This window comes from Podarcis bocagei (genome assembly GCF_964188305.1).
Source record: "Podarcis bocagei genome assembly, chromosome: 16".
Lineage (NCBI taxonomy): Eukaryota > Metazoa > Chordata > Lepidosauria > Squamata > Lacertidae > Podarcis > Podarcis bocagei.
Genome location: NC_138142.1, coordinates 9,942,175 through 9,962,631, shown reverse-complemented (window position 1 = coordinate 9,962,631; position 20,457 = coordinate 9,942,175). Strand labels below are relative to the sequence as shown.

Below are 20,457 nucleotides of genomic sequence, written 5' to 3'. Positions count from 1 at the left end.
TAAGTTTGGAATAGAGTCGTTGCTTTGGAAGACAATCATCAGGCATCCGCACCACATGACCAGTCCAACGAAGTTGGTGTTGAAGAATCATTGCTTCAACACTGGTGATCTTTGCTTCTTCCAGGACACTGGTGTTAGTTCGCCTGCCTTCCCAAGTGGTGTGTCACATTTTTCGGAGACACCATTGATGGAATCTTTCAAGGCGTTGGAGATGGCGTTTATAAGTGGTCCATGTTTCACAAGCGTACAGTTGGGTTGGTAGTTCAAGAGCCTAGACTGAAACTTGAAAGACTAGTTTCAATGGACCAAGAATGGTTTTCATGGCTGGTTCTGACTTTCCCCTTTTCCCAGTGGGAATTCCTACTTGTAGAGCAGAGGCCATGGCTGGTCGGCAGCTGCAGTGCCTGTGTGCTTTGTTCTGTTGTTGTTGTCAGTGCTTTGTGCTGGAGGGCACTGTTTCGTGGCGCTCATTGGTTGCTGTTGGATATTTGGATAGTCTGAGCGGATTGGTTGAGCGAGCAAAAGGCTCAGCCTTCATTAGGGCAAATGTTCTACCCTTATTTATGGCAGCCTTTGGAATAGAAAAAGGAAAGGACTGTCTCAGGATGTCTTTTGTGGGGACATTTGCAGACGTGAAGGTGTCGATCTGGGGTACAGTCGGAGTGGGGTATGGTGCCTGCTGGAGGGCGAAACCCCCGCCACCCTTTCCAAAAATTCTGGTAACAATGCTTCATGAAATTTATACACTGCTTGACTGCATGAATGAGGGGGCCAGGCTCTCTGGGCCCTGACATGGCGGTAGCTCTTGAACCCAGAGCACTTGGGACCTCCTTTCTCTCTCTGCCAGCCCTTCATGCTTTGGGCTGCCTCTTTCAGGCTCTGGTGATGCCCCTTCAGGTCACTGAACTGCAGAGAGATGGAAGGAATTGGTCAGAGTGGGCTGGCAATGATCAATTAGGCTCCACATACGTATTTCTGTTCTGCCAATTCGCCAGTGGTTCACTGTATTCTCCAGACTCCCCTCCTCACCCCCAAACACCCCCCAAGAATTGGGGCTGCCAGCATCTGAGTCACTCTTTCCGCTCATCTCTTCTAGGATCAGGTGCTTAAGGCGCCTCTTCAGGCGCTGCCACAGGGTGGCCCCCCAGCCAGACACAGAGCAGCCCGTGGCGCCAGGTAAGCCAGTGGCCCTCCTTTTTTGGACAGAGGAGGGCAGGGATGGGCATGGGGGGCAACTGGTCCAAGGATGCAAAAGAGGACTCACCTCTTCCCCTGTCCTTCTGTTTGCAGTGCTGCTGCGGTTCAGCATCCCAGCCCCAGAGGTAAGTATTGGAGAAAACAAGAGCAGGGACTGGATCCCTCAGACCTGCCCCCCGCTGTCCCCCGGGCTCTTTGCCCCCACTCTGCACTCTCAGATGCGGAGAAGCCCTCCCCTCACGAGGAACTGACAGCCTGACTTTTGCATTTCAGCTGCTAGAGGATGAACAGCTCTACATCCTGGGGGTCATCAACAGCTGCCAGGCAGCTGAGCTCAGGGGGCGCCGATCCCTGATGTGCTCCAAGGAGGAGACAGCCCATAAAATTCTGGTGAGTGGTGGGGGAAAGGGGTTGTGCATCTGTGGGGAGGAGGACCCTGCCGGCTTAGGCCATGGGGTTGCCATTCCCCTGCAAAGCCAAGCCTGGTGTTTGGGGTCGGAGCTGATTTTCCTCCTCTGTTCTCTTCCAGGACATCTTGGGGCCCTTGGAGCACTTCAGGGATTGCCCCCTGACCTTGGCCCTTGCCTTGGAGGCCCTCCTCCAGCTAAGGTGAGTGGGGTCTTTGGCGTCGATGGGGTTGTGGGGGGGGCAGAACTCCAGGGGGAAAGAGCAGGCGGGAGGGAGAAAGGGGCAAGGGAGACTCTAACCCTCTCCCTTTCATTTCTGCAGCACGATGACGCCCAAATTCACCTCTGACATGATTAGTGCCATCCTGCACAGGATGTTGGAGGCTGTGTTGTGTGGGGCCAAGGAGGAGGAGGAGGAGGAGAAGAGAGAAGTATGTCCTTTGTTTTGACTTCCCTTCACAGGCTCTTTCTTCCTCTTCATCACACCCTTGCAGAATCCAACTCTCTTCTCTCTTTTCCCGCAGGAACTGAAGAGGCACTACCGGCTTCTGCTGGGCAGTCTTCTAATGGAAGCACCCAACCCTGGCACCCTCCTCCAACTTCTTAGTGTAAGTGTCCCTATGGCATCCGGGGTGATTTTAGGGTTCTTCCCCCCCCCGTCCCTTACCCAATGGACTGCCCCATTTCTGGGGCACAGAGCCTCTTTGGCCCCCAATTTGGTCCAAGACCAAAGCTGGCAACCCCTCATGGTGCAGAAGTACCAGGGACTCCGTGGTGGGGGCAGTGGGGGCCGCTTTGGCCCAGACTGGCCCCTGACTCTGAAATGCTCTTTCCTCCTGCAGGACCTCAGAGGATACGCCCTGGGGGAAAGTGGGGAGGCACAACAACTTGCGGCCAGCAGCATCTCTTTGCTGCTGGCCATTGCCAGGAAATATCCCAAACTCAGAGTAAGTACCTTGCCTTCTTCTATTCATTTCTTTGGTTACTTCCATCCCCCCCAAGATCACATCCCCAAGTGATCTTTAGTGCAGAATTTGTGGGGGGTGTCCCTGGGGGTCAGGATGAGGCCAGAGGCTTTTACTGCCCCCTTTCCTGCTGCTGCCCTTCCACCTCTGCCCAGGAGGCTGCAGGGCCCAGGGAGGTCCTCTGGAAGAAGGGACTGGGCCCAAGACAGAGGGAGACCTGTCCTTCCTGGCTTGGCGCTGCTTCTGTGCTCTCTTGCTTCCCATCTGACCCCGATTTTTCTTTCCCCTGCAGATGACAGTCGTTCGGCCGGAACTGGCGTGCTTCCGCCGGAAGCCAAAAGAAGGTAAGCCCCACACCTTGGAGACAGTGCCCTTTGACTAAAGGCCTGTGGGGAAATCTCATTTTCATTTTCATTTGCATTCTCTTCTCATTCTCTTCCATCCAGATGACATCATCATTGAGGATTTAGAGCCGTAACTGTCTGCAGCGACACTGGAGCGGCCAGGATCTGAGGATCAGGAAAGCACTCAGCGTCGGCTACTGGAACAGTTTGAACTGCTAGAGGACCACAGTAGGCGACTCACAGAGCGGCTACACCAGTTGCAGAGCCAGGCGGGACCTGAGGGTCAACAGAGGCAGCAGCTAGAAGCCGGTGAGTGCCAGCCAGGACTGTCCAGTCGGACTCTAAAGAGAGAGTCAGGAGAGATTGCTGGAGACCCCACAGAAGGGGCTCAGCAAGCACCAGCAGAGATGGCAGATTTCCAGTCTTCCCAAGTTGTAAATATTGGGGGAGGCATCCCTTTTGAACTTCTCTCAGAAAGCAACTGGCTGAGTTGGTCAATAAAAATGCAGCAGTTGTTAAGGAGAGATGGACTATGGGACTGTGTTGAAACTGAGGTTTTGAGACGGGACTCTACTGAGAAAAGACGGCTGGATGAAAGGGCTCGTGCCCAAATTATGCTGTGTTTGAGCAACTCTCAGTTATTGCATGTAGCAAATGCCAGCACAGCGTTTGAGTGCTGGAATTTATTAAGGGCAATGCATGTCAGAGAAACTGCTGGAACTATAATTTCTCTGACCAAAAGGCTGTTCAGGACTGTTATGAAAGAAGGTGAGAGTTTGGCAACTCATCTTCAAACACTGAAACAGAGAGGTAAGCGTTAGGATGAAACTGATCAAACCTACATTATCCTTTCAAGTTTGCCTGAAAGCTGGTTGCCTGTGATTAACAGCATAGAGAGTATGCGTCCCCGAGATCTGACCCTTGAGTATGTGGTTGGAAGATTGACTGAAGAAGCAGAAAGAAGGTCAGACAGACAGGCTGAACTCCAAGAGCGGAGGAGTTACAGCTGAGGGGGCCAGCAGCAGAATCTGCCAATGGGGCAACGCCAAGTTTGGGACTTGGGCATGGCGGTGAGGAGATGCTATAGATGCAGCCAAGCCGGGCATCTCCAATGTCAATGCAGGGCAAGACCTCCAGGAGACGACATGGAGCAGAGACAGCAATTGATGCAGAAATGTAAGCAGAAGGGGTTCTCTTCAGGGAAGAAGAACACGGGTTCTGCTCATCTTGTGTCTGCATTTTCTCGAGAGGAGAGGAAGATACCTCGAGGAACATGGTTGCTGGACTCTGGTAGCAGCAGGATTATCTGCAACAGTCGGGAGGACTTTAAGACCCTGGGGAAGCCAGCTGATGGAAAAGACTCAATCTATCTTGCTGATGGTCATAGAAGCAAGATTGATGGCCAGGGAACATGTTTCCTGCAGTGCTTCAACACTACTCTACCAGAGACTCTGTTTGTCAGCAGTTTGGACTATTGTTTACTGTCTGTAAGCTGTTTGATTAATGCAGGGTATAGTGTTAAGTTCACGCAGGATGGTTGTCTGATAAAGAATGGAACTCAGGTATGTGGCCATGCAAAGTTGGAAAATGGGTTATATGCAATGCAGGACAAGCCTGTTAAAGCAGCCCAGGTGGTTCAGGATAATTTGCCGGTTCATAAGGGGTGTGTGCATGAACTGCACAGAAAACTGGGTCACGCCAATTTCCATGTGCTTTCAGAGATGCAAAAGGTGTGCAAGAACCTAAAAGTAAATAGCTGTAACTGTTTCCTAGATTGCAATGTATGTAAAATGGCCAAATCTAAGAGGAAGCCTATGGCTTCTAAAAGTGACAGAGTATCTAAAGAGGTTTTAGAACTTGTCCATTGTGACGTGATAGGCCCTTTTCCACAGAAGACTGAAGGGGGCGCCAGATACGCTTTTCTGGTAACAGATGATAAATCACGTTTTAGTTGGTTGTTTTTGTTAAAGCAGAAATCGGAGTGTTTCCCCACATTCAGAGAATGGGTTGCCCAAGCTGAAAAGCTCTTCGCTCGCCCTGTTGTGCAGTTGCAAACAGATAGGGGTGGAGATTTTCTGAACAGACAATTTGGAGCATGGTTGCGACGTAAGGGGATCACTCACCGTTTGACTAACCCTTATAGCCCTGCTGAAAATGGTCTGTGTGAAAGACGTGGGGCTGTAATACAGTCAGTAAAGGATTGCCTGCTAGTGGATGCAGGATTGGGTAACAACCATAGGCTGTGGGGTGAGGCTTTCCTTACAACAAACCTTTTGATTAATAGAACCTAGTCTAGCTCTATAAAAGATATTCCTTATCGTGTGTTGTTTGGGAAAGAACCAGAGTGGACAATGCTCCATAACGGGGGTTCTTGGGCACATGTAAATATCCCCAAAGCTCAGTGCCAGAAAGGGGGCGCTAGAGCGCAGAGACTGCGGTTTGTGGGATATCAGCCCTATGGCAAAGGGTGGCGTTTCAATTTACGCCCAGAACGCGTGGTTCTGTCACGAAGTGCAGACTTTGCTGACCAGGACAGATGGACTGCGATCCATGCCAACCCAGATTGCCTACTGCTTCTGCAAGTAAGAGAAGAGGCTTCTTCTCAGCCATTGGCAACACAGGAGCAGGATGAGGAGGAGGCACAGATTTCCCCAAAAGATGTGGCAATAGATAATACTTCTCTAGAGGAAGAGGAAGAGGAAGAAGGGCCAGAGATAAGGAAGGAAGAAGAAGTAGTTGTGCCTAGGCACTCCCAGCGTTCAAACAAAGGTGTACCTCCTCAGTGTTTGACCCTAGGAGGAATGAAAGTATGCAGTGTGAGTTGTGTGGAACCACAAAGTTATGATGAAGTCTTAGACTTATCCCCTGGGGAACGTGCTTTGTGGGAACAAGCTATGAAAGAAGAAATGGACTCTTTTAAACGTAACAAAGTGTTTGAGGTCATAATGCCACCACCTGGTGGCGGAGTGGTGTCATGCAAGTGGGTTTATAAAAGAAAAACCCTTGCATCTGGGGAACCACGTTTTTGAGCCAGATTAGTAGCCAGAGGGTTCACTCAGATTAAAGGGGAGAGTTATGATGAAGTGTTTTCTCCAACTGTAAAGAGTGAAACTTTTCGTTTAATGCTCTCTATTGCTGCTGCAAGACAATTAGCAGTGCACCATTCTGATGCTGATGCTGCATATCTGCATGCAAATTTAGACCATGAAGTGTTAATGAGACAACCCCCTGGGTTTGAAGAGGGAATGGTGCAGTCTGGCCTTTAAAAAAGGCTGTTTACGGTCTCAAACAAAGTGGAAGGTGTTGGAACAGGGTTTAAATGAAGCCCTTGTAAAACTTGGTTTTAAAAGGAGTGTGGCTGATCCATGCCTGTACACCAAGGGGACAGGCAACAAATATCTAATGCTCTTAGTCTTTGTTGATGATTTGCTTGTAGGAGGGAGTTCCACAGATGAGATCCAGAAGCTCACAAGTCAACTGGAAAGAAGTTTAAGCTTAAAGCCTTAGGGCCTGTAAGCAATTACTTGGGAGTAGAAGTAAGTTAGGAAGCTTCCTATTGAGCCAGAAAGAGAAAATTCTTCGTTTGATAGAGCAGTTTGGCATGGAAAACTGCAAGCCAGTTCAGACTCCCATGACACCAGATTTCCCAAAGACAGTGTGTGAGGATGAATTTGATCAGCCTGAGTTGTATCACTCAAAAATAGGATCACTGCTGTATTTAAGCCAGTGGTCAAGGCCAGACGTTGCATGTGCTACAAATGTTCTGAGCCAACGTGTATCTAAACCCAGTACTGCCAATTGGTGTGCTTTGAGAAGGCTTATCGGATATCTAAAGGGGACATTAAATGTATGTTTGAAGATATCTAGTACACAAGACGAAAAACTAGAAGTATTTGTTGATGCGGACTGGGGAAGCTGTGTAGCTACTAGAAAATCTACAATTGGAATGGTTATGATGTTTGCCAATTCCATAATTGGATGGAGGTCAAAGAAACAAGGATTTGTTGCGACCTCATCCTGTGAGGCAGAATATGGGAGCCTGTCGCTAGCATGCAATGAAATCATGTGGTTTATACAGATACTAAAAGATCTAGATTGTAAAGTAGATTTGCCTATCCGAGTGTATGAAGATAGCCAATCGTGCATTGTGTTAGCGGGCTTGGAAATAATGAAATCCGCATCAAAACATATTGCTATCCGGCATGCAAATGTTAAAGATTGTGTACAGAATGGGGTAATCAAACTGGAGTATTGTCAATCACAGGATAACATTGCTGATTTGTTTACCAAGCCTTTGCCAGCAACATGCCATAATTAATTGATGACAAAACTAGGTTTATGTATATAGTGTACTGTATGTATGTATGTATGTATGTATGTATGTATGTATGTATGTATTTGACCTGTTGGGGTTTTTCGCATTTAAGAAACAGAAGGGGTGTCACGGCTAAAATGGCCGCTGTTTCTTTAATGCTTAAAAAAGCCGGGTCAGCAGAAGTCAGCGGTCTGCACCGGGTTGTATATAGAGAGAGAAATGTTAGTTTGGTGTTGGGTTGGTTGGTTGGTTAGTGAAAGCTGGTAGTGTTGAGGTGTGTACAGTTGGCCAGTCGCTTTTGCACAAAGACTTTTAAGAATAAAAGCAGAAAGCACTCTGCAAGGATATTCTTGTGGACTCTTTTATGCCGACAAGGGTCTGAGGAGACAAAGGGAGGTCAGAACCCTTTCCTTTTTTTTACAATCACTGACAGGGATCCCATCGGATGGCTTCAGGGGAAGACAAGGCTCCCGAGTAAACCCTACACAGATGCAGAGTGGAGTCCCTATGATGGTTGGGTGGCATTTTGTAGGCCTTTTGGCAAGTCCAGCAGCCCAGCTGGTGCCTTATGCCTTGCTCTTCTTTCCTCTGGACCACCTCAGGGAGGCCGAGGGGGGAGGGTCTTGCTGTCTGGGCACAGGGTTGACACCTTTGCTTTTGCAAAAGACAGGACAGGGCAGGGGGCAGAGAGAGATCCGAAAATTATTAACATTCTTTTGCCTCAAAAGATCTCACGGAATTTTAGGTTTTTCCATTCCTTGGGATATATGATCTACTCCCTGTGTAAATCCACGTGTCAAGAAGAAAAAGAACTGGAAGAGAATGGAATAAAAATACAGTGGTGCCTCGCAAGACGAAAAGAATCCGTTCTGTGATTCTCTTCGTCTAGCGGTTTTTTCGTCTTGCGAAGCAAGCCCATTGACAGATTAGTGGATTAGCGCTATTAGTGCTATTAGCGGCTTATCGGCTTATCGGATCAGCTGATAAGCGGCTTAGCGGCTTAGAAAAAGGGGGGAGGGGAAAAACCCCGCAGGAACTCGCAAGACATTTTCGTCTTGCGAAGCAAGACCATAGGAGATTCGTTTTGTGAAGCACCTCCAAAACGGAAAACTCTTTCGTCTAGCGAGTTTTCCGTCTTGCGAGGCATTCGTCTTGCGGGGCACCACTGTAAATATTTTTAATGGATTACGAATAAATGCACAATAAATTGTTACTGTCTTGAATTTCATTGTCTTATTGTCTTCCATTCATTGGGACACCTTTGTTGTTACAGCCTGAAATAGAATTAGCATTTTTTGCTGCTGCATCACTCTCAGGTTTACTCATCTTAAGCTTGTGGTCCACTAACATCCCTAGGTTTCCCTACGAGCAAACCAGGTGTCCCCCATGTTATATTGGTGCAGCTGGTTTTTCCTGCCAAAGTGCAGAACCTTAGATTGGCTACAGGTCCTCTTTGCTCACCACCAGGGAGTGACCATGTCGCAGTCAGTGCTGTGGTAGATTTTACCCCAAAGTTGTTGAGCTTTTTTTAGGGTTGAAGTTGAGGGTTTTTTTTTTTAGGATTTTACCCCACAAAATAAACTGCTACAGGGGCTGGATTCAACCGACCAGTGGGCCAGATTAGGCCCTGAAACAGACTTTGGACATGCCTGCCAGGGTTGGACTTAGACTCTCATCGTCTGGAGGAATGGCTCTCCGTGAGAGAGGAGCTTGCCTCCACTGGAGACAAGCAGTTGCGTTGCTGAGCCGCCCTGGCTCACCACAAGTGGGAGGAAATGTCCACAGTCAATTTAGGCACACCTGCACCACAGCTGAAAATACACATTTTCGAAATCTGTTTTGCCTGCTGAAACCCTGAAGCGTAGAACTATGGAGGGTCTGTTCACTGTTCTCACCTATCATTAGACCAGGACCACATATTCCGCCTATTAGTTTTTCAGATCTAGAGTCATGTTGCTCATTTTTTTTAAAAGCCCATGCTCAATGTTTAAGCATTGCATAAAATCTGCTGACGCTTCCTTCTGTCATTGTTTCTTGTTGAAAATTAGGAAAATGCCTGAGGTTTCAGGGCATCGTTAGATTGCTACTGCACTCCAGCTAAACTTCACCTCTGAATGCAGCTAACAATGCGCTTCGCTGATCAGCGATCCTACAAGTGAATAATAAAGGATATTCCAGATTGTGTTCCTTAGTTTCAGGCACTCCAACACAGAAGCATACCCCACAAAGTGCAAAAATACTTTCTTCCAAGTAAATTGCCCTCAGATAGGAAAGTTGCACCCAGAAATGATTGGCGGCAGCAACATAAAAGAAACGAGGCAGAAAAGAAAGCAGGGCAGAGATTAGCTGGAAGGGGCATAGGAAACAGCAAAGAACTGCAGTTAAGAGACAGGGGGGGGGGAAACTGGATAACCCAAAAGCCATATGGCCAAGCAAATCGCCACCTATTCTAATTGGTTGTGTAACCTTCACTGTGCCAGCTAGTAGAAAGGCGGATTTCATATGTAATTGGCATGTAATCCGATCAGTATAAACATCCTATGGTTTGTCTGAAAAAACTGAAGGAGCAAGTGAAAAAAGAGGCCGTTTTTGAGACTGGTGCAGATGGAGGTTCTTTTGCCACTGCAAGAATCTTATCTTCTTTCCCCAAAGTGCTAGGACTGAGCAGCAGAGGGCAGCCTGCACCTCCAAACCGACATGTGGAACTGCAGGAGGAGGAAGCTTTTAGGGGAGATTCCAAAGCCTGCCATGGGTACCATGCGTTTAGTGCATACCACTCTCCTCCAAGAATCCCAGGAGCTGTAGTTTGCTTAAGGGTGCTGGAACTGTAGCTCTGGGTAAGCCACAGTTCCCAGAAAGCAGGTGGGTGAGGGAGATATGCTTTAAATGCATAGTATGCCCTCTCATTTCCTGTTTTGTGAACCACGGCTGGGGTACCTCTTTGAGCCTGAGGGGTGCCTTCCCTTCTGCACAAGCCGCCACACGCCAGGGGCAATCGTGGGTAAAGCAATGATTGCAAAATTTACTTTTGTACAGTAGGATAGTTCAGGGGTCAGCAACCTTTGTCAGCCATGGGCCGGTCCACCGTCCCTCAGACCATGCGGTGGGCTAGACTGTATTTTGTGTGGGGGTTGGAATGAATTCCTATGCCCCACAAATAACCCAGAGATGCATTTTAAATAAAAGCACACATTCTACTCATGTAAAAACACACTGATTCCCGGACCGTCCGCAGGCCGGATTGAGAAGGCAATTGGGTTGCATTCTCTGGAAAAGAAGAGGTGGTGGCAATGGCCGCTCAGGTAGATGCCCTTTCAAAGGGGGCCAGACAAATTCACGGGAAGGAGACCTACCTATAGCAACTGGCACTCCTTCTATATGAAGCCTCCGCTGCCAGTACTGGTCTGCCACGGAATACTCTTTGCTGGGATGCAGCGCACGAAAACGACAAGCCTAAGGTTACCAGGTGTCCCCGTTTCCCGGGACAGTCCCCAGATTTACAAATCAGTCCCCATACAAAATCCTATCACTCCTACTGAAGTTGAAAAGTGTCCCCGGATTCATTGGGGAAAAAATCTGGTAACCTTAGACAAGCCCCTCCTTTACTCCAGATTTCTTCCCACACTTCTGAAGGGGAAACGTCTGCTTAGGTTTTCAAGCCAAGCAGGCTCCCGTTCTGAGATTCCCGGCAAACTTCTCAGGCCTCCTCCATCGCAGCTAAGCTGCCCCAGAGGTCAGATTGTACGTCAGCTTCGGTCTGCAGAAATGTGTGGGGTTGAACTGTACACATTTCTCACTGGTTTTATTCAGCTTTGGCCAAGGGAAAGTACTTTTACAGAAGACGACAATGACGACACACACACACAGGCTGCATCCAGAGTACCCAAAAAGCTGCTATCCGATTGGCATCATTTAAACCAGAGGTACTCCCATATTAAGAGGCAATTGCTGATAAGCTATTGGCATAATACACCCATGTCTAAGATCACTTTTGAATTTTAATGGGGGCGGGATGGGGTGGGGGTTATACAAGACTGCATATAAAAATGAAACAATGGCTTATGAGCATTTCCTGGATCTAGGCTTGACGGGGTTGGTGTAACCTCCCAGAACAGATTTAGAGGGGAGCTAGCTAGTTCCTTTGGGCATCTCAAAGTCCTTGTGCACCTCAAAGTCCTCATGCCAGTGTAGCTGAATACGTGTTTTAGAAAACATCCCTTTTTTGTGAACTGACGGAAAGGTATACAGTAGCGGTCTTCGCACAAAGAACGAACAATTAAAAATCAGTTTATTTTCTTAAGTCGGCATTGTACAATTTAAAGCAAGAACGAACAAAAAAAAAAAGTCACACAACATGAAATTTTAAAAAATAACAACCAACAAAAGTTATCAAGCATAACCATGTGGGGAAAAAACCCCATACAGCACACTTTCTCACATACACGTTATCAGGGCTGAGGTTCCTTGAAATCTAGTGAGGACGCTACAAACGGGACGCTGAGACAGTAACAAATCCATGAATGAGAGTGAATAGACTGGATTAGCCACTTCTGCTTGGTTTCCTTGCTCTCTTTCCCAAACCTCACTTCTATTCCTTAAACAAAGCAATAAATACTAGTTTTCCCACCGAAAGCAAAACAAAAGCACACAAATGCAAACCCACCCACCTGACGTTTCATGCTTGCGTGCAGTTTTAAGATTGAAAAATAATATTAAAATCACCCACATGGTGGCAAAAAGAGATAGCTTGCCTCTACTATTTGTAATCCAAGCGCAGTGGCTAAATTTCAAGTATTGAGGAAAATATATCTATATCTATCTATCTATCTATCTATCTATCTAGTTCTGTAAACCACATAATCTTTTTTTGTGTGTGGTGTGAAGGACATGGGGAGAGCAACTAAGATGGTAGTGGACAACTTTTGATACATTCAAGTAACTACATACAGCTGGAAAGTTAAATGCAGAGCTGGCAGAGAATAGGTGGCTGTGTTAAACCCCACGGCTTTTGAAAGCTGGCTTCTAAAGAACTGCCTTTCAGAAACAGCTGGGAAGGAACAGGTAGTTTCTTTGCGAAGCGAACCTTGGAGCAAAGCTACTGGCTTGAGTACTGGGGAGTCTGGAAGAGCAAGAAGCGATGGCTGGGGTGATGGGACCCTCTCCTAGGTCTGTGGGTGAACCCAATGGAATTAAGCTTGGCAGCCCCCACAAGGGCCTGAGTGCCTGGCACTGACTGGAGGAAAGATGGGAGCAGGCCTGAGCAGGCGAGGACCACAGCAGCTTCTCAAGGATCCTCCATGCTGGCACTGGGCTTAGTTCACAAGCATCTCCAGTGGTGTGAACCAATTTCTTTCTCTTAAGGCTGCCATGCTGTTATGGTTCCGCTTGTCTGTTTCGCTCTCACCTGGGTCCAGTGGACCTTTTTCTACAGAACCAACTCCAAGGCTGTCAGAGATCTCGTCGCAAGGGATGTAAGAGGGTCGGCTGATTAGGGATGCAGTGTTTAGTCAAGCAGCTAGATGAACAGCTTGAAAACCTCTTGATCGACTGGGGAAAAGCACCCTCAAATTCACTGGGCAACATAGGTTATTATTATTATTATTATTGTTAAAAAAGTTCTTCTAAAAATTTGAAGAGCATGCATTTTCTAAGATGGTGCTGACTGCAACACACACACGCGTGCACAACTGCCATCCTATTTATATGAAAACAGATGCAAACTCAGATGAATGGTTTAAAACTCAATTGATCAAGCAACAGCTTGGGATGACTTGAAATGCCCAGCATTAGCAGCCTATGTTTTTGCGAGGAAAAGCAGAATTATCAGGCAGTGGGGAAACATGAGAACCTGGGAAAGGATGCAAATGATAAAAGTAGGAACGAAGGAAGAAAGAAACACATTGTGGGGGTGATTTGAGTCTCTGCTTTTATCTACTGGTTCTGTTCCCCCAATCTGTCTCTGGTATTGTTGCAGGCACTCGTCGTGACCAGTTTTGTTAATATTTTGTTTGGCAGGCAGGTGTCAGAATGAATGGAGCCCAAGAGGGGTGTGTGTGTGTGTGATCACTGTGGCATTGCCAAAAAGATAAAATGCACTGCCAACCGTACCAAACCCAATAGGGCAATAGAGGACATAACATTTGCATGGGGTAATATACATGCAAATCTAGAAATGATTAATTTAAATAGAAATACAATACGGGTCTCAAAATAACAGGAAAGATGGTGCCCAAGTAGCCCGTTTGCTGTTGGGAGACAACTTGTGAGGCCTCTGATCTCCCTTCTGCCCCTCGCAGTCCTTGCAAAGGAGGACGGTGTGTGTGTGTGTGTGTGTGTGTGTGTGTGTGTGTGTGTGTGTGTGTGTGTGTCATCCTACGTTGAAATGCTTCGCGTAGGATTCCTACTACGCGCATTGCCAAGCTAAGGAAAGACTTGTAGGTGCACAGTAACACCCTAAGGAACTTCAAATCCATCTCGGGTTGTGTGTGTGTGTGGAATACTACAGGGTGAATTGTACCAGCCTAGAACCCCTTTCACAAGCAACCACCTGCTCCATAACAATAAAGTGACACGCCTTTATGAAATTGGCATCATATCAGAAGGACAGAGGATCTTTCCTTTGTGCTAGGCACTGCTGAGTTGCCATAGAAGCGAAAGAGAAGAGAAGCCATGCAGAAGGGCTGGGGCAAGCGACAGATTCCATCAAAATGTGCTGATTGAACACATGGAGGGGTGAGTGTGAGAAATGATTCCCCACCCACTGGGCGACACCTATTGCAAGGAGCTTTGAAACAGGGTTTCCAAAGTCAGTACGGCTGTTCCTTACATATTTTCGGGGGGGATACACACAAGTGATGAAAAGCAAACCATGTGCAAATAGATATACTTGACCCACTCTTTGAAAAACAAAACCAAACAAAAGCCTGAAATCCAGGCTTTGTTTGCCAAGGATGCTTTCTTGCCCAGCACAGACAAAATACAGCTGCAGACTGGATCAGCTGCATTAAAACCATGCACAAGGGCCCGGGGGGGGGGGCGTGAAGGACATCACTCAAAAAAGGTAGCCTATCAGGCATTTGCTTGCAGCCACAACACCCCCAAGCCTAAATGCGCGCACACACAAAGCACAGCCTTACACGAAACACACACACAGTGTGTGCCTCCCTCTTTCTCTTTGGCTGCTTAGTCGCCTTAAATCGAGGTGGGGAAGAGAGAGAAAACTTTGAAGAGGTTAACAACAACAGCCAAAAAAAGGGGGGATTTGTTTTTATAAACAATGGAGGGGGCAGGAATGAAGCATGCACAATATCGAGATCTCATCCTTGAGTTTTCAAAAAACCTGGACCTCCAAACAGCACATCCGTTTTTTAAAAAAGGAAAAGACAAAATAGTACTGAATTTTTTTCACGCTAGCGCCGCTGGTCATGAAAAGGACATAGACTGCTTGATTGTTAATTTTCTTTTTCTCCTCACAAGCATAAAATACAGTACAGTTAACACACAGAGTGACATTATATATTATATACCATATACATATTAATATATATTAATGTGGTAATATATATGAATATGTATATACACGCGCACAAAAACACATACACACTTGTAGTGCAATTTCTTTTAAAACAACCACAACAACCACCCAACAGACAAACAACCAACAACGCGTGAGGCAATGGGAGGGCAGGCGAAAGGCAGAGGAACAGCATTCCTAGAAGTTGCGACGTTTTTGGATCACTGCGGGGCTGCCAAGTATCCAAAGCCCAGGTTCATGTTGTCCGTAAAGTGCTCCTTTGATTCACAAAGCTAGTATGCGTGTTATGGTGTGTTTTTCTTATATTGCTTCCCACCCTTCTGGGAGGAGGGATTGCTTATCTGGGCAGCAGCCAAAAGCAGCACAGATGCTTTCTCATGCTTAGACGCAGGCCATGGGAGGAGAGGGCTGCAAGCATGCATCTACTGAACGACTCCCTTTTGGGCGAAGAAAAAACATTTTGGCTGCTTGAGACCAAAGCAAGAGAGTGTGGAGTCCAAATCCCAGTGCTCCAGTCTGGATAGACAAGCTCTCTTTAGCTCTGCCCATGTCCACGTAGGAAATGAGGAACGGCTTCCCACCCCAACCCACCCTGCTTCTGTCTGTCATGTAGGTGAGGGACTCTGAACTCAAGATTTCCAGCACTGCAGCAGGGGAAAAATAACGTAAGAAGCCACAATTTCTCAGAGCAAGGTGAGCTTCTGGCTTCCACGCCTGCCACATAACCGCTGTTGCTCTTCCCGTACGGCGAGCAATGAGAGGCGTAGTAGGAACAGTGCTCCCAAGTGATTGGCTATCAGCAGACGAGGGTTTGGATTGCAGAACTGGCCAACAGAGACATTCCCCCTTCCGGAGAAACCTCTTTCATTCCAAGAGCAGAAACGTCTGGATCATTCACCGCCAGCAGTGGACCTCAGTGCTCCAGGCAAGGCCAACTCAGCAGCAACCTTGCTCTCCGAAAACAGGCATGAAAGGAGGGCTTGATCCTTCTTCTTTTTTTTACCCAGCTGTTTCCCACCAGATGGTGAGTTGGGGCAAGGGGAACAAGCCTTCTGGATCATCATCTTTCCCTGGTTTGTATTGTGGCCACATACACACACACCAAAAAAGATTGTAGCAATTCCATGTCCGACCCAGGGGAAGTTCTCCTCGAAGGACGCCAAAACAGGGAAACCGCCATGGACGTCCGATAAATTCGTTGCCGGCGGGCTTGCTCATACAGTGCTTTGCCATCTTGGTAGCAGGTGCTTAGAGACGGAAAATGATCACCTGCAGAGTTAAGGGCTATTTTCCTCATGCACAGATGCCGGATAGTAGAGCCGACAGCCGGCGTTCAATACACATTTTACCTGGAAAGAGAAAGCAAATGGGGAAAATGAGATTTTTTGGGGGGTCAGCTGTCCTTGCAGCAACACCAATATCGTCCTTGTTCACACACAACACTAAACCATGGTTTGGCACAGCTGTCTCAATCTCTGTGCCCCCCAGACATGGATGGAGTCCTCTCCCCATCTACCTTGACCATTAGCCACGCTTGCTGGAGGTAACGGGAGCTGGAAGTAGAACATCAGGAGGGCAAAGAACTGAGGAAGGCTGGTTTGAGCATCATCTGCAAGAGCTTTTGGGAGTCTGAGCAAAAGTTTGGACTTGAGCACTCTCAGTGTCACTTTCCCCAGTTACTGGTTTGCTGTGATGTGCAAACCAAGACTTGTAGTTTAAGGTAAACTCTAGTTTGCTGAATTAGACAGCTTTGTAACCCATAGCTCGAAGGTAGCTTCTTTTGCAACTGCATGCATTTGGAATCATGACATCCTGGTTCATATCTAATGATAAAGCCAGGAATCAAGACAAGTGAAACAGAAGATTGCTTTATTCCTTGTCTCAGCTGCACAGATGTTGGGGGTGGGGAGTTTAGCATTATTGGTGAACCAGGCATGCATATGGATGGATGGATGTATAATCCACACTTTTATAAACATACTTCAAGACAGAGGAAAAGGTAAAGGTAAATGATCCCTGGATGGTTAAGTCCATTCAAAGGCAACTATGGGGGTATGGCGCTCCTCTCGCTTTCAGGCTGAGGGAGCCGGCGTTTGTCCGCAGGCAGCTTTCTGGGTCATGTGACCAGCATGACTAAACCGCTTCTAGCACACAGTGACGGAAACCAGAACGCACGGAAATGCTGTTTACCTTCCTGTTGCAGCAGTACCTATTTATCTACTCACGCTGGCATGCTTTCAAACTGCTAGGTTGGCAGAAGCTGGGATAGAGCAATGGGAGCTCACCCCATCGTGGGGATTCAAACCGCTGACCTTAATATTGACAAGCCCAAAAGGCTCAGCGGTTTAGACAACACCACCCGTGTCCAACATCAACACATTGAGTACAACACACAATAAAACCAGCATAAACCCACTAACAGATACTGATTACTGATTGGCTAAAAACAGATGTTCCAATGAAAGCAGGGATTGGTTCCTGCTGAATCACTGCTGGCAGGGAGTTTCACGGGGCACAACCTGCCACGTTAAAGGCTTGGTCCCTAGTGATAGCCAAAAAAACCTCAGGGATGCGGGGAACCATTAGAAGTGCTCCATCCGAAGATCTCAGTGATTGAGTTGGAACATAAGAAATCAATCCCTAAGGTGCGCGGAGTTTATTAGAATAAAGTAGAAACTGAAATGTAACAACCAAGACTGCACTCTTATAACCCTGTCCTGGGATGAAGTCCAAGGGGCCTTCTGAGTAGGCAGCTAAAGGACTGCACTGTAAAGGTGTTAAGAGGTTATGAAATTTCCTTGCATTACACTATCCTGAACTCTGATGTGCCTCCAGCTGGGGAATAACAGATTCTCCTTCATCGGAGGTTTTTAGGCAGAGGCTGCCTGGCCATCTGCTGGGTTTTTTTTAATGTTGGACTAGATGAGCCTTGGGGCCCCTTTCCAACTCTACAATTCTACGGTTCATTTGATTTTCTACTGTCCTGCTCTTTTATTGTTCCTCCCATTTGCACTGCCTATGATCCACTCACTCCACCTGCATTCTCTTTTAAGCTAGGAGAATTTAACATGGAATTGTTTGCTGTGCCTTTTAGTTTTTCAGCTCCTCAGAGTCTCCCCTCTGTTAGAGATGCACCTGCACAAGCACTGCATATACACACACACACACACCATATGCAGGAAAAGAAGCAAGGTGATTTCTGAGCAGTGCTTTACCAATTAGCATCAGGGAACGCCCCACAAAAAGAATACGGATGGCACGGCCATATTGTACCATCACATCTATACTTTTTTACTTAAAGAAAAGAAAAGAAAAAAAGCATTTCCCGACCCTTACATTTATTAATGTTCTCAATGTCGCCTTGCTCAGTGATGATGTTCAGGAGCCCCTCCATGAGCAGCAGTGCCTTGTGGTATCGTTGTGCACAATCTTCTCTGTGATGAAACATCTCATCCAGCGCTGCTGCCTGAACCTGGAGAGAGAATGCCTTCAGTGGTTATTCTGCCAGCAAATATAATGCTTGCGCAACAGACTGGATCTGCACACAAGCAAAGATTCAAACCACCACCACCCCCGCATTGCACGGCTGCTGAAAAGCGTAGAATGCATTTTCACACTGCCCTCTTAATAAGCTCGCATCTCTCTGCTGTGGCTTTCCGACTCCAGTTCACTGCCAGCAGGGATGGGCAAAAGGGGCTGATTCTGCGGCACTCCTGCAGGAAGATCCTGTGCACTGACGCATCATGGGGAGCATCACCTGACTATTGCAAACTAGGAACGTGCCTCTCATGTGGATGTTGCCCAAGGAGAGCATCGTCAAAAGGTCTAGGCAGAAAGCAGGAGAATGACAATAGCAGGGAGTTCCTTCTTGCTTTGGCCGCCGGGGGGGGGGTGGTGGCGGCAGCAGCGGGATGCAGTACGTTCAGAAGAGGCACCCAGAAAGGATGCTTAAAAATATGCTGAAGACAGCAGAGGGATGTGACTGGGGAGGCATGGCTGGCACTAGGGATTGGTACAGTTGAGCACCTGCCAAAGCCCAGAGGCTGATAAATATCCCTGAAGACCATTTTCACTCAGAGCACCCAGGGAGGTTTTCCGTCTAGTTCTGCTTCCAATCTCTCTGGGGTACTCTGTGCAAAGAGGACTCTGTGGTTTGAGGGAGTGCAAAAACCCCAAAGATACGCCAGAGGGATGCAAAGTGACCATCTGATGCTGCCTTATATCTCATCAGGTCACTGGTACATCTAGGCTAGTTCTAGATCTACTGTGTCCATTCCAAGGTTTCCCCAAGTTACTAGAGACCCTTTTATCCCTGTGGGTGCCTAGGATTGATCTGTCTACATGCATTCTACCACCATGAATACACACAGCCCACAAAAGGGCTGTGCTCGGTGCAAAGAACGCATTCCCAGAGAACTGTGGGGTTCTCTTTCGGTTTGCACGGCCCTTGCTGCTACTTCTACTTAAGGTAATTATGTGTTAAAACTCTTATTAGGGCCCCTTCGTATCCTGCAGAGAGGTGAGGCCCATCCCTAGGGCTCAGCAAATGCCACCGTACTAACCCCCAAATACTGCACACATGCAACCCAGTATACATGAGAAGCATTTCGCCCTACCATCTGCACAGCGTGGCTGAAGATGAGCTTCTCGGCCGTGATGCTGTTGATGCGATCCATGAGCTTCTGCTTGTCCAATAACCACCTCTGCAACCTCATGTTCAGGCAATGGCAGGAGGAAACACTGGATTTATACAGATCGTTAAGCTTCCTCACAACTAGGAGAAGGAGAAGGAGAAGGGGTGAATGACACTACAGGACGGCCTCCGCTTCTGGCCACTCCTTATCCCAGGGGTCTGCAACCTTTAAGACAAAAAGAGCCACTTGGACCCGTTTCCGAAGAAAAAAAAACTGGGAGCCGCAGAACTCGTCATGATAAAAATATTTTTTTTGTCACTTTTTTATTATTTCTTTGTTTGACCCCTCAGAATTACTCCTCCTCATAGAAACGTTAAATTAACAAGTTACCTTTTTGTGTGTGTGTGTTCTTCACTCCCCTTCAAAACAGTGACCAGCGTACATGCCCCCTTTCAATGCAGTGACCAGCGTACATGCCCCTTACAATGTAGCGGGCGGGCGGGCGGGAAGGTGACATCGGGATGGTGCGTGACTAACACACGCACCGCGCCCATGCGACGTCACAGCCAGTACAGCGCCCACCACAGTGGGGAGTGTTGGGGCGCACAATGCGCCTCCTCCCCTTGCTAGTATCTGCCCCGGAGCCGCGGCAAAGGTGTAAAAGAGCCACATGCGGCTCCGGAGCCGCGGGTTGCAGACCCCTGCCTTATCCACATCAACAGTCTCTTGCCACAGTGTTTGCAAAGGGTGACCAAGACCAACGTTGTCAACCGACTGCCCATCATTTGCCCAACATTTGATGGAGGTTTGGGGAACTGGCTTATTGGGGGAATGGCTTCCAATTGGGGCATCCGAAGGACTCCCAGGTGCCTGAGCCTATCTGAGCCCTGAGATCCTTAGAGACCCTTCTTTGAGTGACCTCACTGTCCCAGGTACAGCATGTAACATCTGGGGAGAGGGCTACTTCAATGATGATGATAATGATACCCTATTTATGAGATGCCTTCCATAAAGAGGTTGGTCCATCAGGTATCTCCTCTCTTAAATTTTAGGCACCTTTC

At 47.6% G+C, this 20,457-nt stretch overlaps 2 protein-coding genes across 3 annotated transcripts in view; one reads left to right on the top strand and one right to left on the bottom strand.

Moving 5' to 3' along the window:
- Positions 1-579: 579 nt before the first annotated feature.
- Positions 580-3,682, top strand: LOC308576242 (uncharacterized protein). Of its 2 annotated transcripts, XM_081175420.1 has the most exons (9): positions 580-1,176; positions 1,291-1,322; positions 1,471-1,587; positions 1,727-1,806; positions 1,927-2,035; positions 2,129-2,212; positions 2,447-2,551; positions 2,862-2,913; positions 3,016-3,682. In XM_081175420.1, exons 3-9 carry the CDS (start codon positions 1,552-1,554, stop codon positions 3,045-3,047), a joined length of 498 nt encoding a protein of 165 aa, XP_081031546.1. In that variant the 5' UTR covers positions 580-1,176; positions 1,291-1,322; positions 1,471-1,551; the 3' UTR covers positions 3,048-3,682. The 2 variants fall into 2 exon arrangements, with proteins under 2 accessions (XP_081031546.1, XP_081031547.1); XM_081175421.1 differs by lacking the exon at positions 1,291-1,322.
- Positions 3,683-14,672: 10,990 nt separating this feature from the next.
- The window catches only part of ULK1 (unc-51 like autophagy activating kinase 1), a 109,547-nt gene continuing 103,762 nt past the window's right edge, over positions 14,673-20,457 (bottom strand). The window contains exons 26-28 of the mRNA XM_081174747.1: positions 19,379-19,536; positions 18,099-18,234; positions 14,673-16,111 (exon numbers count right to left, since the gene is read on the bottom strand). Of these exons, the coding sequence (XP_081030873.1) occupies positions 16,056-16,111; positions 18,099-18,234; positions 19,379-19,536 (350 nt within the window). The 3' untranslated portion in view covers positions 14,673-16,055. The remainder of the gene's footprint in view (positions 16,112-18,098; positions 18,235-19,378; positions 19,537-20,457) is intronic.

Bases quoted from the DNA above. Each gene is read 5' to 3' on its own strand.
- LOC308576242 (XM_081175421.1), top strand. From the start codon at position 1,552: ATGTGCTCCAAGGAGGAGACAGCCCATAAAATTCTG. The intron at 1,807-1,926 runs GTGAGTGGGGTC...TCATTTCTGCAG, and splicing joins GAGGCCCTCCTCCAGCTAAG to CACGATGACGCCCAAATTCA. The intron at 2,914-3,015 runs GTAAGCCCCACA...TCTTCCATCCAG, and splicing joins CCGCCGGAAGCCAAAAGAAG to ATGACATCATCATTGAGGAT.